At 58.4% G+C, this 17,102-nt stretch overlaps 1 protein-coding gene across 1 annotated transcript; it reads left to right on the forward strand.

Annotated features, from left to right (window-relative positions):
• Positions 1–703: 703 nt before the first annotated feature.
• Positions 704–14,778, forward strand: LOC123394847 (glutathione hydrolase 1 proenzyme-like). Its single transcript, XM_045089563.1, is given in 16 exon segments — positions 704–888; positions 3,023–3,214; positions 3,740–3,916; positions 4,525–4,655; positions 4,825–4,911; positions 7,700–7,895; positions 8,450–8,607; positions 9,630–9,763; positions 9,766–9,781; positions 10,282–10,304; positions 10,307–10,420; positions 13,019–13,206; positions 13,425–13,552; positions 13,652–13,764; positions 13,837–13,950; positions 14,446–14,778. Coding segments are annotated over 14 exon segments (1,713 nt in total). The 5' UTR covers positions 704–888; positions 3,023–3,214; positions 3,740–3,752; the 3' UTR covers positions 14,593–14,778.
• The last annotated feature ends 2,324 nt before the right edge of the window (positions 14,779–17,102 follow it).

Genomic DNA, 17,102 nt, shown 5'->3' on the forward strand with positions numbered 1-17,102 from the left:
CCTGACTCGAGGAGTGGCTCATCCTTATTCTTGGCAAGTGGAAGCCAAAGGGAAATGGGAAGCAGAGTCCAAGTTCCCCTGGGCTGGGCACGACGGATCCGTTCCTGGCTCAAGATCTTGTTGTTGGGCTGGTCAGGGACACAGCACCTTGGGGGCAGGTATGGGCTGACCAGGTGTGTGCTGCTGGCAGTGATTTGCAGCAGCTCTGGCCCTCTCTGGGCCCTTTCCCCCTTTCCAGGCTGCTCAGGTGGTTTCTTGGGCCCGAGGCACTAACATTCCTGCGTAGCCAGTGCAACTGGTCTGGACTCGAGGCCTCAGGCTGTGTTCCAGGAAGGCACCCTTGGCATCTGCCTGAGCTGTGTGGTAAGGGCTCTCAGGTCCTGGTTCAAGGCCATCATGTTTGGCCTTGGAGTTCAGATGCTCTGAACAGTGACAGAATGAGCCAGGGGGGGGGGTACCCAGCCCAGGGCTTGCTGGCAGGGCACTTGCCAGTGGATTTGCCCTTTGAGGGGTACCAAATCCAAGAGAGCGGGGGACCTTCTGCCTCTGTCACCGCACCTCTCCTTCCCTGCTGGGGCCACACTCCTCACTGACTGCTCCATACTGTACTGTCCGTTGTCATGGGGACCCCAAGAGTCCCTGCTGTCACAGCACCTCTTCTATCTCCCGCCCAGGGCCCTCCCAGGACTGTGTGAACTTTAGTCACTTAGGGACAGGCTGAATCACTGCGCCTCCCTGCTGCCATGACGTCAGACTCTGGGGCTGTCCTCCCAAACAGGCTTGATCTTTTAGAGGACAGTCTATTCTCCACCCTACTCAGACACCTTCAACTGCCCCATGGGGTTGCTGGGCGTCCCCCGGCAAGCCGCTTGCCCCCTCGGGGACTAGGTGAGCAAGAGAGTTCCTTGGCCCTCTCCTGCCCCTTTCTTGCCTCTGCTCCTCCTTGGAGGTACCCTCCCCCAGATCCCAGTCCCAGTCCAGAGGCCCCCCTGAGGGGCTCTGCAGGGGCTGCAGGCGTGGCTCTGGGCCACTCCTGGCAGTGGGGGGGGGGGCAGCCGGAGCTGTGGCCCAGACTTTCCCAGGCAGACAAATCTGGCTGTGTCCCAGCCCAGACCTTCTTCTGAGGAACAGGGAGTTTTTTTTTTTGGGCCCCTGCCAATCCCAGGCCTCAGGTAAGCCCATTAGGGTCATGAGGAGTGGGGTGGGGGTGTGAGGCCAAGTGCTGTGCCTGGCCTCAGTTTCCCCTCCTGAAACCAACTTGGGTAAGAGCCATGCCTCTGGGCTTGGACGTTATTTTAGTAAGTCTTTGAGAAAAATGTGGGGTATGGGAGGATGGTGGGAAACGGAAGCCCAGTCCCCTGCAGGGTGTCTTCCGCAGGGCAGGAGATATCAGCCTGCAGGGCTTGGCTAGGCCTCCCTGTTGTCCTGTCCAGGGAGCAGAGGTTGGGGGTCAGTGCTGTCCACCCCTAACCATACTCCCTGGCAGTTTGAGCCTTGCTGGGTGCCTCCTATCCCTTCGGAAGCCCACTTGAGCCCTTGAGTGGATAGATGGATAGACAGAGATGGACAGACAGAAGAGACTGGAGTATAGACCACAGGAAGTCATGGCTGGACTGGACACTACAGAGGCCGGAGGGGAGAAAAGAGGGCCCTGAAGGGGGGTCTTGGCCAATAGCCCCATGGCTGGGAGAAATGAGGCAATGTCCCCAAGGTGCCTAGTGGATGGGCTAGAGGGCCTTCTTGGCAGGTGTGGCTGTGCCCATGCTGGGAAGACCTCTGCCCTACCCCACCCACCCCCACCACATGTGATGGGGAAGTTCTGTGTTCCTGGCCCAGCTCCTAAGGCCCCTTGGACCTCCAGCACAGCTGTCTCTACCAGAAATCCTTAACCCTGCTCCAGCCCCCCTGGGGTGTGCTCCGAAGCCCATCAGGCCTGCTGGAAGGCAGAGGGCATAGACTGTCCCCGGGACAGTGGCAGGGGGGGGAGGATCTGTTTGGCACTTTGGAGAGAGCCTTCTGCTGCTTTCTGGAGGACTAAGGAGCAGGTGACACTGACAGTAGGGAGTGTGGGGAGGAGGCTTTGCAGAAGTCCCACCAGAAAGGATTCAGTCAAGGTGAGAGAAGAGAAGAGACCAGCTAGAATCCTCCTGGCGCTGTAGGGTAGTGTCTGCTTTGTGGCTGCCCACTGAGCCTGGGAGGGGAAAGCCCTTCTGGATGTCCCTGACGTGGGGTGAGACTCCATTCCTAGACCATTGCTGGGACACCACTTCTGGCCCTGGAGCTTAGGCCCTCGGAACAGAGGCAGAGTGAACCAGAGGAGTCCCAGCCTGGGGTTTGTTGGGAGATACCCCTTGACCCCCGGAGGTAACCGAGATTGCGCCTGTAACCAAAACTGTCCCTCCTTGCGGGGATCACACCCCTTGCCTGCTGCCAACACGCCAGGGACCCAAAAGCTCACTGTTGTCTCTCCCTGCACAACCGGGAAAGGAGCCAACAGGGAAACAGTGAGCAGGAAGCAGACCAGCTTCCTTCTGCCCACAAACCCCCCTCGCTGACTCCCCCTGTCCAGGCCTCCAGGGCATCACTCTGGTAGCCAGTGACAATTACAGCTAATGCTCCCCGAGCACCCCACCCTTTCCAAGTCACTTACCCTCCACAACATCCCCCTGCAGGATGCCTCAGCCATTCGTACTGGACAGGTGGTCAGTGACCTGCCCAGGGCCCCACATCAGAGGAGGGGGCAAGACTCAGATGGGCTGAGCTTGCTCCCCAGCCTGCACGCCCCATCCCCTTGGCCAGGGACACGTGGGCTTCACCACTTTGTCATATGACACTCACACCACTGAACCCGGGCCCCGTTCTGGGTGAACCCTCTCTCGGCTGTGCCTGGAGATCTCCCACAAACGTGAGAGCAGTTGACAGCCTCCTCTTCAACCCTAGAGTTCATTTGGAGGTCGAGGAACCTCACGGAGCTCCCGGGGTGGGGGAATAGACTCGGGGTGTTTCAGGTATGCTATCTCAGTTTTCAGGAAAACCAGGAGGCTACGTGGTTGTGGTGTCTCTCTGGAGCAGATCCTGCGGCCACAGGCACCTGCCGTGTGTGAGGGAGACCCCCGTTATCTCATCAACGGCTTCAGCCAACCCCCGTCCCCACTGCCCCATTTTTGCAGCCACCTCTGCAGGCAAGGCGTGGGGCTCCCATCCCCTGAGAAAGGTAGGTACCTGCTCTGTTGCCCTCAGCTAACGATTACAGGAGGAGACCAGGGGGGTCCTCTCTCTGAACCCCACAGTCTGTGGCAGGACACTCTGGGAGGGCCCATGGATGGTGCCTGGCTCTGGGCTGAGGTGGGGGTCACAGAAGGAATCAGACCAGGCTTGCCCCTCATGGACTTCTACACTTGGCCATGGCTCCCAGTTTGGGGGATAGATGAGGCTGTGTAGAAGCAGGGGCACACGGAATCTGGGGGCTTCCAGAAGAGGGTTCTGTTGGACATGGGGTCCTTACTGGAATGCGGCCTTGAGGATAAGCAGGGAGGTTTGGGAGGGCACAGATGGGGTCAGGAGTTTCTGGTGGAGGGAATGGCATGAGCAAAGGTCTGGGGGCTGGAAGGAGACACAGGGATGTTTCTGAGACTTCATCTTGGGCTGTGCCCTGTGAAGGTGAGGGTCAGGATGTGCCCAGAGGCAGGCCAGTGGTAGGCCCCTGACTCTGTTATCCTCCACCCCCCACCCCCAACAGGGCCTGCAGAGCCATGAAGAGGAAGTATGTGTTTCTGGTCCTGGTGGCCGTGGTGCTCGTGCTCTTCCTCATCATTGGCCTGTGCGTTTGGCTGCCCTCAGCCTCCAAGACACACAACCATGTCTACCCCAGGGCGGCCGTGGCTGCAGATGCCAAGCATTGCTCGGAGATCGGGAGGTGAGCAGGCAGGGCATGGGAACCCAGGAGGACCACTGCAAGTGGATCTGGCCCAGACCCTCATCCCCCTGAGATGCAGTTTCCCCAACTGTCCCTGAGCTACCTGGACAAGGGGTGACTGATTCACATGGAGCTGCGTGTCCTTTCCTTGGAACTTCTCAGCAGCCTCTGAAGGCGAGAAGGGGAGAAGGGGACACTGACTCCAAGAGCAGGGTGTGGGTTTCCCAGGGCCCAGCTGAGCCCCTTTTTCTCAGACCTAAGAATCTCCATCTCTTTGGATCAACTGTTGTTTTATGCTATTTTCGACCCCTGTCTCACATTATTTACAAAGATCAGTTCCCACTTAGAGACTTAAACAGGAAAAAAAAGTGTTGTCGATAAAAGTAACAATTTTCCCATTTTCTTTCTATTATAAAATGCATGTTCATCTGTTTGCTTGAAAAGGAAGACCATACAAGCCCATTGGCTTGAGAGTTCTATGCAGAACTGGGGGCTCTTCTTCCCTCCTGCTTTGGGCAGGGTGGCCTGACAGGGTGGATGGAGGTGGGTGGCAGGTGCCCGCATCGGGGAGCCCGCAGATGCTCACTGCCCCCATGTGCCCTGGGTAGGGATGTGCTGAGGGAAGGCGGCTCGGCGGTGGACGCTGCCATCGCGGCCCTCCTGTGCGTGGGGCTCATGAACGTCCACAGCATGGGCATCGGGGGCGGCCTGTTCCTCACCATCTACAACAGCACCACACGTGAGTGCCCCCGGGAACGGGGGGGGGGGGGGGGGTGAATGGCAGCCGCTGTCTAGCTCAGGCTGGACTTGGGCTGGGGGCAGGCAGGGCTGGGCGGCCCCTGGGCTCACACCCTTGGGTGAGGAGGGTTGGTGTGGGTCTGGATTACCCTCCCTGCTTCTCCTTCCAGGAAAAGTTGAGATCATCAATGCCCGCGAGGTGGCCCCGGGGCTGGCCTTTGACAGCATGTTCAATAGCTCGGAGCAATCACAGGAAGGTGAGGTGCAAAGTCAGGGTGTGGGTGCAGAGCTGGGCTGAGCTACTGGTGAAGGCATGGGCCTCTAGGGCTGGGGACAGCTCTGGATAGGCTGATGCCCACTGTACCCATCCCTTCCTGGCCCCACAACACCCTCCCGTAATGAACAGTCCAGACCATCATCATGGAGGGAAAAAGAGGTGGAGCTTCAGTTATTTTCGGGTCAGGTCCCTCCAGAGCCACCCAGTATTAGTAAACAGAGAGAATAATTGTTTCAACGGCTAGCACATACCGTGGGTCACTGGGGCCAGCACTTTGCTCAGCCCTTTTCGCCAGTGAGCCTCTTGAATCCTCCCTTGTATGCTTGGGAGTCCAGGGAAGTGCTGTGTTGATTCTCATTTTACAGGTCCAGAGAGGTAGTGCAAACCAACTGAGCTCACACAGCTGGATGGTGCTGAGGCCAAAATTGGACCTGGGCTGTTGAAACCCTGTGTTTTTCAAAGGCATCCAAGTCATTCATTTGTTCGTTCATTTGTGGGGCTAGCTCTCAAGAGACAAGTCTCTTTTTTAACAAAGTCTTATGCGGAGAAGAGGCCCCCAATTTTCCCATGCAGCTGCGGGGAAGCCAGTGGCCACCAGAGGGTGCTGCTTCCAAGGACTCAAACGGGTTGCAGGCTAGGAGGTTGGAAGCAGGAAGTTCTGGCTGTTGGCGTTAACTGGTCCCATCTCCAACTGCAGGTTCTGCTCCTCAGCCCTGGGCGGTGGGCGGGGCCCTGCGGGTAGCCCCGCCCCCTTGGAGTCCTCTCCAACCTACAGAGTCTTTGTTTGAATTCCTATATCCCTTGGGAACCTCTGAATGGGTAGAAAGGAAATTCACTGGAATCTTACAGGCTTAGCACCTTAGGGGCACTTGGAATACATTTATTTAACCAGGACTAGTTGGGCACCTCTTAAAATGTCAGGGGCTGTTCCCCAAGCCAGGGGACAAAGCAAAGGCAACAGGCGAATTCTGAAATCTGTGGCCCAGTCGAGCCAGGATAGCAGAGGCAGGGAAGAGCCGGATGGCATCGATTCACCAAGTACAGCACGCTCGGGGACGGGCTGACTAAGCAAAGACCCAGAGGCTGGATTGGAGTGAGGGGAGCTGTAGGGGTGTCTGGGGCCAAAGCAAGTGGCCCATGTGGGAACCAGCGAGGCTGCACTGGCTGACCCCAGGGTCAGAATGGCTCAGATGGCGTCAGACCTCATGGGTCATTGCGAAGACCCTGCTTCTTGTCGGAGAGAGGGAGCAGTGTCTCTTGGGGTGTTTGTGGGGGTGGATCTGGGGTAGGTCGGACTTAACCCCTTGGGTTGCTGCAGAAGGGCCAGAGAGCGCGCGGCCTGCCCGTGAGGTGACCTGTCAGGAGGTCACCACAATATTGAGGGAGAGAAGATGGTGTTGGGAGGTGGTTGGTACTCAACATACCTGGCGTGGGGAGCCTATGCGTCTGCTGATAGGTTGGGTGTGACACATATGCCAAGTGTCCTGAATGACTGGTGTTCGATCTGCATCCAGAAAGAGGGGGCAGCCCTAGCAGAGAACAGCAAGGCTGTGGGGAATGGGTTTGGGAGATAGTCAGGAATTGCGTTTTGAGCGTGTTGAGTTAGAGATGCCTTTTAGGCATGGGCAGCCGCGTCCTCAGGTCTGCCCATCAGAGGAGCAGGCCAGGCTAGAAAGTAAATGTGGAGTTGTGAGCACATAATGGAACGTCAAGTTCCAGTTCAAGCTCTGATCTGGGGGGTAGTAGAGAACAGAGACTCTAGGAGAGCCTGGCAGGTGGGATGCACAGGTGACCCAGCAGGAGTGATGGACCAGGTAAGGTGAACTTGAGAGGAGACCTGGGTCTGCCAGTATAGGGGTCAGTGGTGGCTTTGGCGAGCAGGGTGGTGTGAGGCCTGATTGGCCCAAGGTCAGGGAGGCATTTATCTAAGGTGGCAGGAATTACGGGCTGGATGTCAGACCTTCTGAGATGTGCAGACATGCAGATCCTAATATCCTGGCTCTCGTGCCCAGCTTCAGGTTGTTATGAACCTAGACTGCCTAGTCTGGGGGTAGCTGAGATGGCCCTTGTCATTCAGGGGTGGAAACAAGAGGGTGTCTGGGAGTGGGGGCCGTGGCTGTACCTTTCTGCACCAGTATCTAATTTAGGGCATGGTGGGCCGTGGGAGTGGGTGGGGACCAGGGTCTACAGGTGTTTCCAGTGGAACTGTGGGCTCCTCTGAGGAGTGGTCAGATGGGGAAACTAAGGCCCAGAGACTGTAAAGGGCAGGGGTTTGGGCTCAGGTCCTGGTTCTGAGACAGTAGAAGGGAGAAAGGTAGAGGTCTTGCCTTGGAACTGGCTCAATGTCAGGGTGGCCCCGGGCTTGCACTGGGAACTTCTGTGGGTTCTGGTGGACCCCGTGAGCCTGTGGGTGAAGAAGCTCAGACTGAGAGATGGCAGGGGTCTGGCTTCCCCACAGTCTTGTGTGCAGCTGTGGCCTGGCACAGGATTTCAAACCCGGTGGCCACCCCCGCAGAGGCAGTCATCTCATCCCTGGACAGCAGAATTCAGGAGAAGGAACCACCTCTCCCTGACCTGTGGCCTCCTTTGCATGTCCCTAACCATCTACACTTTTGCCTGCTGAGTCCAGATAGGACAATGCCATTTCTTTCCAAAACCTCACTGATCCCATTTGGGGACTGTGCCTAGGATGTGGCCTGAGAGAGTACCCCTCCCGGTGTCCCCAGACTAGAGCCACTAACTGTGTGTGTGTCCCTGTCCCTATGCAGGGGGCCTGTCAGTGGCGGTTCCCGGTGAGATCCGAGGCTATGAACTGGCCCACCAGCGGCACGGGCGGCTGCCCTGGGCTCGCCTCTTCCAGCCCAGCATCCAGCTGGCCCGCAGGGGCTTCCCTGTGGGGAAGGGCTTGGCGGCAGCGCTGGAGAAAAGTCGGGGCAGTCATCGAGAGCAGCGGCCTGCCCTGTGGTATGTCTTGGGGGGGTTTGGCCTGCCCTGGGCCACAGGCTGGGCAGACATGGCCCAAGATTCCCTGCAAGCTGTGAATGACTGGCAGGGTGCTTTCAGGAACCTGTGCTGATGGAGGGCTGAGGTCTAGGATACAGGAACCTTTCCCAATGTGCATGGGATCACATTCTGAGCCTGGTGCCTTCCCAAGCTTGTGTGTCCTGAGTGGCAGGGGCTCTAGGAGGCATGGGCTGGACACCAGAGGATGAGGGTCACACACCCGTGGAAGGGTGCTCGCTGTCTTTTTTTAAAAGACTTTATTTATTTATTTGGCAGAGAGATAGATCACAGGTAGGCAGAGAGGCAGGCAGAGAGAGGAGGAGGTAGGTTCCCTGCTGAGCAGAGAGCTGATGCGGGGCTTGATCCCAGGACCCTGAGATCATGACCTGAGCCGAAGGCAGAGGCTTATCCCAGGTGCCCTGCTCACTGTCCTTCGATCTCGTGTGTGATTGGGTGGGAAGTGACTGACTTAATCCAGCCGGCCTGCCAGCCTCACAGGAGCCTCTCTGCCCCAGTGAGGTGTTCTGCCGCAATGGGAAAGTGCTGCGGGAAGGGGACAAATTGACCTTGCCACGGTTGGCAGACACGTACGAGACACTGGCCTTGGAGGGAGCCCAAGCCTTCTACAACGGGAGCCTCACAGCCCAGATTATCAAGGACATTCAGGATGCTGGTGAGTGGGCAACCTCAGCGGCCCTGGGGAAGGAACCCTGAGCCAGAGCTCAGAGGTCTTAGGTCCTCTGGTCCTGCTGTGGCCCAGACTCTAGGCCCTCAGCAGCATCTGGTGGAGGGGTGGGTGTCAAGGAGACGTCTGCACCTAGTGACAGGTCACAAGAATCTACAGATCTTGGTTAAGTCATGACTGAGAGACCAGTGCAGTTCAGAGTTCAGGAGAGAAAAGTTCTCAATGGATAAATGCAGGCCCAGGTAGGAGCTCAGACTGAGGGAGCCTTGACATGCAGGTCTGGGAGGACTTCCCAGAGGTGGTAGTACATGAACTCCAGATGAGGTCGGAGAGAGGAAGAAGAGCATTCCTGGCAGATGGAACAGGCCAAGGCCCAGAGAGGGTGAGCTTTAACTATCCCTGAGGGTCGCAGCAGATGCGGGTGGGCTTGGCGAGAGAGGGCCTGGGAGGAGCTGCGAGCAGGGACAGCTTCTGATGGATTTCAGCCAGGCAGCCTGCGCTGCTCTCTCCGTCCCCAGTGTGGATTTCTTCATACTGTTCTTTTTATCAGAGACGCAGAAGAGTGTGATTAGCATGCTGACCTTTAGCACTGGGGCAGGAAATTAGCCTGTATGTAAACAACCTGGTCTGTCTGGAGCCCACTTCCTGTAGAATTAAGAGCCTCCTTTGACCCACCCATTAGTCTCCGGCAGAGAGGACTGGGCAGGGGGGAGATAGGAGCCGGTATTTTCCACTTAGGGAAGAGGACTCTTGGGTGCCAGGGGAAGAGGAGGTAGACCTGGAGGCCGGTGGGGCAAACGGGTGGAGGGCAGCTGGCCTGAGCCTGGGCGATGGGGAGGAGGCATCTTTTGGGGAGCACAGAGGGACTGGGGGGGTGGGGCTGGGTGGGGAGGGGGAGGGGCAGGGACCCTCCAGGTTGGGCGAGGGCTTTCAGTTGGATGATCTTGTCCTCCCCTCGGATTTGGGGCCCCGTTCCCCATGTCCCCCCACTGAGCTGCTCTTGGCATCAGGGGGCATCATGACCGCCAAGGACCTCAACGACTACCGTGCCAGGCTGATCGAGAACCCCCTGAACATCAGCCTTGGGGACTCCCATCTCTACGTGCCCAGCGCCCCGCTCAGTGGCCCGGTGCTGGCTCTTATTCTCTCAACATCCTTAAGGGTGAGCTGTCCCACCACGACCCTGTAGGGGTTGGGGGTGTCAGGGGCTAAGGGAGGAAGAGGAGTGGTTGGGAAGTAAAAACGGTGTGGAGCAGCATCCCGGGCTGGGACCAGCCCCTGCAAGGGCTTTAGGGGTGACAGGGTCTGTCTGCCTTGCCAAGTTACCCAGTGCTGGGAAGTTCACAGCTAGTGGGTGCGGGGGGGGCTGGTCCAGAGGATCTGTCTGACAAATCTAAGTGGTCTTCTGGGACTGGGTAAGACTGGGTCGCCCTTCTAGCTGGACATTTGAGGCCCAGGTCCGGGGGTCCCTTGCCTCATTCCATCCTTCCATTCCTCCAAAGTGTCCACTGGTCATTATTCAACGTTCCCCTTCTCAAGCTGGGCCAAGCAAAGAGATTCAGGGAGGTGTGAGCCTACCCTGGAACACTCAGCTGTCTTGGCCGAGCTGGGGTGTCCCAAGGGCCCTGGGACTGCCGGTGTGTCCCATCTCTGCTCCATCAGGGTACAACTTCTCCCGGGCAAGTGTGTGGAAACCCCCGAGCAGAAGGGTCTGACTTACCACCGCATTGTGGAGGCCTTCCGGTTCGCCTATGCCAAGAGGACCCTGCTTGGGGACCCGGAGTTTGTCGATGTGATGGCGGTAAGAGGCAGGGGCGGTAAGAGGTCCACGATGGGTGGGGAGGGGCCTCTCATGGAGGTGCCACAATGGTTCCCTGGGGCCACCCCAACCTCACACATGCTGAATGAATCCATTTCTACCACCGACTTTGGTGGTGGGCCTACCGTGTGCTGGGATGGACTGGTGACCCCGAGTTCAGCCTTCTGCCACAGGGAGCTTGCAGTGTGACGAGTCGGCAATGAGTAATTAGTGGCCCCTATCCCTGGCCAAGCTCACACCTTGGGGGCTGTACCCTTGGTCTGGAAGCTTTTGGAGTGTTCACTGCTGAGCTGAGGAGTACGTAGGGGCATCGTAACCCTCGAGGGTCATGAGGAGGATGGGGGGGGGGGGGGGGGGGGTCTGGGTGGCAGAGGCCTCAGCCACCAGCTTATTGGTCACACCCAGCAGCTAACCCTTCCCTGATCCCCACCCAGGCCCTGCACAGCCCGACCCACTCATAGCCAAATACCCCAGTTCCAGGCTGAGCCTTCACTGAGCCTCCCATCATGGGTGCCCCCTTTACCTACTTGGATCCCCCATTCTGGGGTAGACCTGCAGACCCCCTCACACGGACCTGTGTCTCTCAGCTGCCCCTCTGCTCTCCTGGATCTCTCTTCTTTCCTGAGGACCGTTTCATGCTACTCCCCGTGGCCTTCAGGGACCTGGCGACTCATCCCCCGAGGCCACTGCATTGCCTCCGTCTCTCTCTGCAGCCCCCGCCCCTGCCGACCTGGCTGAGGCTGGCCCCTCTGCTCCTCCACCTGCCAATTCAGCCTTTCCTGCAGCCCTGCGCTCCCTCCAGCATTCCCATCCTGCCCTTTCTGACAGGTCGTTCTGGAAAGAGGCATCTGCTTGTGGCTGCTGCCTCCCCTTCCTCTGCTTCCACTCAGGGCACACTGGGCCTCTCCATCCCTTTCTCGGCCCTCTCCCCATCAGGCTCTGCCCTCCTCGCTCCACTTCCCCCCTGCCAGGACCCCTCACTCCACCCCCCTCAAGAGTCCAGCCTCAGTTTCCCCTCTGGGCCCCCCTCAGCAGCATCTCACACAGTTCAGTTCACCACCTCCTTTCCTCACCTTTTCCTTTTGCCGAGTTGTGGACATTTTGCCCCATCCCCTTCCTCTCTCCATGCTTCCATCCACCCCTTTTTATTGACATGTGTGTGCTCTTTGGGTATCAGATGGTCAGTCCCTGATATCGCACTTTGGGTTGTAGCTCCCGAGACTGAGAGAGACCTCCATACTGCCTTCGAGAGGACCTGGCCCATTAGACTCCTGTGTTCCCGAGGGTCCCAGGGTTGTTTAGGTCCAGAGCCCATCAGACTCATCCCTCGCAGTTTCTGTTCTGTCCCTCTAGTCTCTGAACCTACAACAGATGTCTGGGGTGTTTTGCTGCTTTTTAAAGCCCAGGGCGGCTGTCCTGCAGAACCATCCCACATCCTGGATTTGACTTTCTGTTTTCTTGGGAGTAGATTCAGGCTGAAAATTTTCCCTGTGGGGTGTTGCTGGAAAATTCTGGAGGCATTTTCTTTGCTCGGTCCCCAGGGGCTTTTCTTGCTGGCTCCTGTCTCCTCTCCTCTCCTCTTTGTCCTTATCACCATGGGGATCCTGTTCATGCGCACAGGTTGAAGCAGCGACTGGAGGCTGAGGGCTCCCTGTTTATCCTCAGCCTGGTCTTGCCCATGCACTCCACACACACGGATCCATACCCATCTGCAACAGGAAAAGGCATGTCTCCAAAATCAAGCTCCTGACTGTCCACCTTCACTGTCCCTTCCTCAGTGTCAGCCTCCACAGTTAAATGGCCTCTCTGCACCGAAGGCTTTGGGGCCATTGATTTCTCTCCCATCCGCACCACCCCCGTCTCTCACTTGGTTGATGCCATAGCCTCCCAGTTGGGTTCTACACTACACCCCCACACAGCTGCCAGAGGGATCCTGTGAACTGCTGGTGTGCTCCTTCCTCTGTCCCAGGCCCGGGTGGCTCAAAGCAAAAGCCAGACTCCTTATAGGGCCTCTGAAGACTTATTGGGATAACCCCCAGCTAATGTCTCCTACCACCTCTCTCTTGGACCCTATTCACCCTTTGCCTGTCACTCACAGGCCTGCCTCAGGGCCTTTGCATTTACCACCAGGCCTCATTCAGGCCTCTTTTCAGACATCACCTCCTCTGAGAAGCCCTCCCTGACAATTCCGCTCCCATCTGGTCCTTCTCTATCCCCTTTACCTGGCTTGTTCTCTCCAGCATGTCCCTGCCTCCCTTTATCATCCCTGCCAGAAGGGCAGGGACCCATATATGTCTTCCCTGTTGATCAGGCATGTAGTACAAGCTCCATGAATGAATGAAAGGTTGAATGCAGCCAGAGTGGGGGCTTGTGGGGTAGACAGATCAATGCTTAGAGTTGCTGGACTGCAGCTGAGGCAGAGCCTGGAAAGGGGATCGGACGGGCTACGTGAGGTTGGGGGTGCAGGAGGGTTGTGGTCAGGGCCATGTTGGGGGCTTCCCAAGAGCTGCTCGCACAAGCCTGTGCCCCCTCCCCATCCTCCCCCCTCACCTCCTCAGGCCAGCTCTGGGGTCTCGGCAGGTGGTCCGCAACATGAGCTCCGAGTTCTTTGCCGCTCAGCTCCGGGCCCGGATCTCTGACAGCACCACTCACCCGACCTCCTACTATGAGCCTGAGTTCTACACGCCTGATGATGGTGGCACGGCCCACCTGTCCGTGGTTGCAGAGGATGGCAGCGCTGTGTCCGCCACCAGCACCATCAACCTCTAGTAGGGCTGCTTGGTGGCCCTGGGTGGGCCAGGGGCTGCTTGTGTCTCCCAGGAGGGAGCTCCATCAACCCCTTTCATGGTGGGGAAACTGAGGCCCCACCTTGGTAGAACACCTGCCCTCAGTCTCCCTGGGCTGGGTAGAGCTTCAGTGGGTGGGTGGCGGCTGGGTGGGGCAGGGGCTGGATCTGGCCCAGTTGTCTGATCTGGCTGGTCTGCAGCTTCGGTTCCAAGGTACGCTCAAAGGTCAGCGGGATCATATTCAATGATGAGATGGATGACTTCAGCTCCCCCAACATCACCAACCAGTTTGGGGTGCCCCCTTCCCCAGCCAACTTCATCAAACCAGGTGCGGGGCGGGGAGGGACTTGGGCCAAGAGACGGCTGGTGCCCTGGGCAGGCAGCTGACCAGCATCTCTGTCCCTGCCTGCCCATCTGGTGACTACAGGGAAGCAGCCCCTCTCATCCATGTGTCCGGCGATCCTCGTGGGCCAGGATGGCCAGGTCCGCATGGTGGTAGGTGCCTCTGGGGGCACGCACATCACTACGGCCACCGCATTGGTACGTGCCATCTACCTGTCCCCTCCAGCCCCTGCCCCTGGGCCACGCTGACCCCATCCCTTTGCCCTCCAGGCCATCATCCATAACCTGTGGTTTGGCTACGATGTAAAACGGGCAGTAGAGGAGCCCCGACTTCACAACCAGCTTCTGCCCAACACAACAACGCTGGAGAGAGGCATTGACCAGGTGGGAGGGGGCCAAGGAAACTGAGTTATAAGGGGGGGGTCATGGGGGCGGTCCTAGGAAGGAGGCCCGGATCTCCCGAGTCATCAAAAAGTAAGACTACCAGGGGCACCTGGGTGGCTCAGTCGTTAAAGCGTCTGCCTTCAGCTCAGGTCATGATCCTGGAGTCCTGGGATCAAGCCCCACATAGGGCTCCCTGCTTGGTGGGGAGCCTGTTTCTCTCAAAAAAAAAAAAAAAAAAAAAAAAAAAGTAGACTACCAGCCTCTGCCTGGGGCAGATGAACTTTACCTCCACTGCCTGGGCCATCTTGAACCCCTGTGCAGCTTGGGTCAGGCCACCTGCTCCAAGGAGACCCACTAGGCCCAGCTGCCCCCAACTTGTTCTTCCTGGCCTCTGGGTGGAAACGGCACCGTCTATGTGGTTCGGTGTGGGTCTGTGTGGTTCAGATGGCTTCGCAGGCCCTGCTGAGAACCCTCTATCCCCTCCCCCCAACCCAGGCGGTGATCACAGCCCTGAAGACTCGGCATCACAACACTGAGGACACTTCCAGCTTCATTGGTGTGGTGCAAGCCATTGTCCACACGGCCGGTGGCTGGGCAGCTGCCTCAGACCCCAGGAAAGGCGGGGAGCCTGCTGGCTACTGAGTGCTTGGGGTGGGCAAGGCTTCCTGGCAACGTAGGGATGAGATTCCCCGCTGGGGCCAGAGTGGAACTTGGAGGGATTTGCTTCCCCTGTGAGTGACAAAGCAGTGCAATAAATGGGGGTCGCAGCGTGAGGCTCTGGGCAGCCTTGCTGGCCCAGCTCCCATCTCGCTGGGCCTCAGTATCCTATGTGTGAATTGGAGCTGTACGGTGAGGAAGGGTGGAGAGGCGGGATTCAGAGGTCATAACCTCTCAGGTGCTGGAGCTAGTCTGAGAACGTACATGAGAGTCCGGCCAGTGGGTGAGTGGAGACGGGACCCACTCAGACCAATCACTGTCCTTCCTCACCTTGAGCCCCAGGACCAGGGGCCAGGTCATCCCTTTTCTGGCCTGGGCTATGGCACTTCCTAGTATCAACCACCAGGGGGCGCTGAAGCTCTGGCGTTTACTTGGCCAGTGGGCCGCCAAGAGATGCTTATAACCCCGCTACCTCGTCTGCCTGGCGGGTGCCCCGGGGTTCACACTGTGGAGGATACATGGAGGTGAACCCGAGGTCTGAAGAGTGGGATTGGGCAAGAGGCTGGAGCAAAACGTCTTGGTCAGAGCCAGGCCTAGGGGGTTTTCCAAGCACAAACCCAGAATGAAAACCAAGCTGTGATCAGCTCCAGAAAGAAGCCTGGTTCTCAGGGAACAGTGAGCCAGGAGAGGTCCCCAGATCCCAAGGGTTAGGGCTTGGACCTGTGGGGCAGCTGGAGAGTGCAGCCCAGAAAGAGGAGCCTAGAGGGGACTAATGAGACACAGCGGCCTGCCTCCTCCCCCAGGCGCCAGCCTCTCCCGCCGTCCCTCAGGGGCTGTTAACTGGATGTGATCTCTGACTGAGGAGCTGTGAGAAGCCGGGGTGGGCAGGAGAGGGTGGGTCACAGCCTGATGGCCACCCATGCCCCTGACCAGGGAGCCTAAGCGGGGACCCCTGAGGGCACGGGCACAGGGGCCACCCCAAGTCTGGGCTCTCCCTCAGGAGACTGGAAAACTTAGTGTTTCTAAAGTGCCCACGAGGAAATGGAGTTTTGTGTCTGCCAGAGTCTGGGCCCTGAGCCCGGGAGGGTGATACATCTGGGGTCCCCTGGGGACGGGATGGAGGCTTGAGTGGTGGGAAGTGCAAGTCTCCTCAGCTTTCATTTTGGCCCTAGAGGAAAGGGTCATGGCCCCATTTGGAGGAGAGAAGACTGAGGCCTGAGGGGCTAGTCTCGCTCTGGGTGGAGGTTAACTCCTTGGGTTTCTGCATATGGGCTGAGCACACACAGTGCCCCCCCCAGGCCCCGTGGGGCTCCGCTGTGGGCTCCACCAGGTGCAGGGGGACTTGGTTTCCTCTCTTTCCTTCCATTGTCTCCTGCACAAGGATATCAGGCCTTTCCCAGCTCAGTCTGTCCAGCCATACCTCTAGCCAGGCCTAGCATGACGCTCTTTCCTCTCCTGGGACTGGGCTCCTTCAGTCCCTGCCTCCTGGCCTCAGCCTGATCAGGATGGCTGTGGAGATGGGGGAATGTGCCATTCTTTAGCACGCCAGACCCCTCTGTCTGCTGCCCCCTGCTTTCCCAGAGGGTGGGCAGGCCCTGGGCCAGCAATGCACATTGTTTCTGGGTTGAGCCATGTCACTGTGGTATGGGAGACAGTGGGGACAGAAGAAGGTGCCCACAGCCCTCCCCCCTGCCCCCCCCCCCAGACAGCTGTGGAAACAGGCCTGTTGGAGAGACTGCCTGGCTGACCAGGGGCTCGGGTGGGGGCCTGGCAGGCTGTGTGGCTGTGTGGGCGGTTCGTCTGTTGTACTAGGAGGTGTCGAGAGGCCTGGGGTGGGCGATGCTCAGCTGGGGGAGGAAGCCAGAGACTATAGGGGGGGTAGTGGGAGCTGTGTGGGAGGGAGTCCAGCCTGGACCCTGCACCCTGTGCTCCCACTGAGCCTGGTCAAGACGGGCGTCAATGGGTCCCCCCCCACCCAGTTGCCTCCCCATTGGGTAACCCGAGGCCTAGGCAGGGGACCATCCAGACCAGTGTTCCCAGGGAAGGAGGCACAGCCTGCCCAGATGGACACAGGGAAGCGGACACACGGCCAGGGAAGTGCAGTGACCCAGACAGGAGGGCAGCCTCACTCTCAGGAGGCCTATGGTGGTATTCTGACAGCAGGCCCCAGGGGTGGGTGGCCTGGTGGGTAGTGGGCCAGATGTAGGCCCTGTTTACTTTCCTCACACAGAGGTCTTGTAGTCTTGGGTGTTTGATGTGGATCGGGAAGCTGAGCTCACTCCTGGTCACACCAGTTTCCTGGCTAGGCCATGACTGAGCTGGGACTTGAACCCGGATCCTGAGTGACATTGCCTTGGGTCCTGCAATCCCTCTGTCTCTGACCCTCTTCAGCCCCATGTCTGGGCCCCAGACATCCTCAGTGTCCTCTGGCTCTGGGGATGCTGAGGAAATCTTGCTGGGCGCAACCCCACCAAGGAGGTGGGAGGTGTGGGGTG

This window comes from Mustela putorius, unplaced genomic scaffold, assembly GCF_011764305.1.
Source record: "Mustela putorius furo isolate JIRA1106 unplaced genomic scaffold, ASM1176430v1.1 tig00000078_pilon_pilon_pilon, whole genome shotgun sequence".
NCBI classification, from domain to species: Eukaryota; Metazoa; Chordata; class Mammalia; order Carnivora; family Mustelidae; genus Mustela; species Mustela putorius.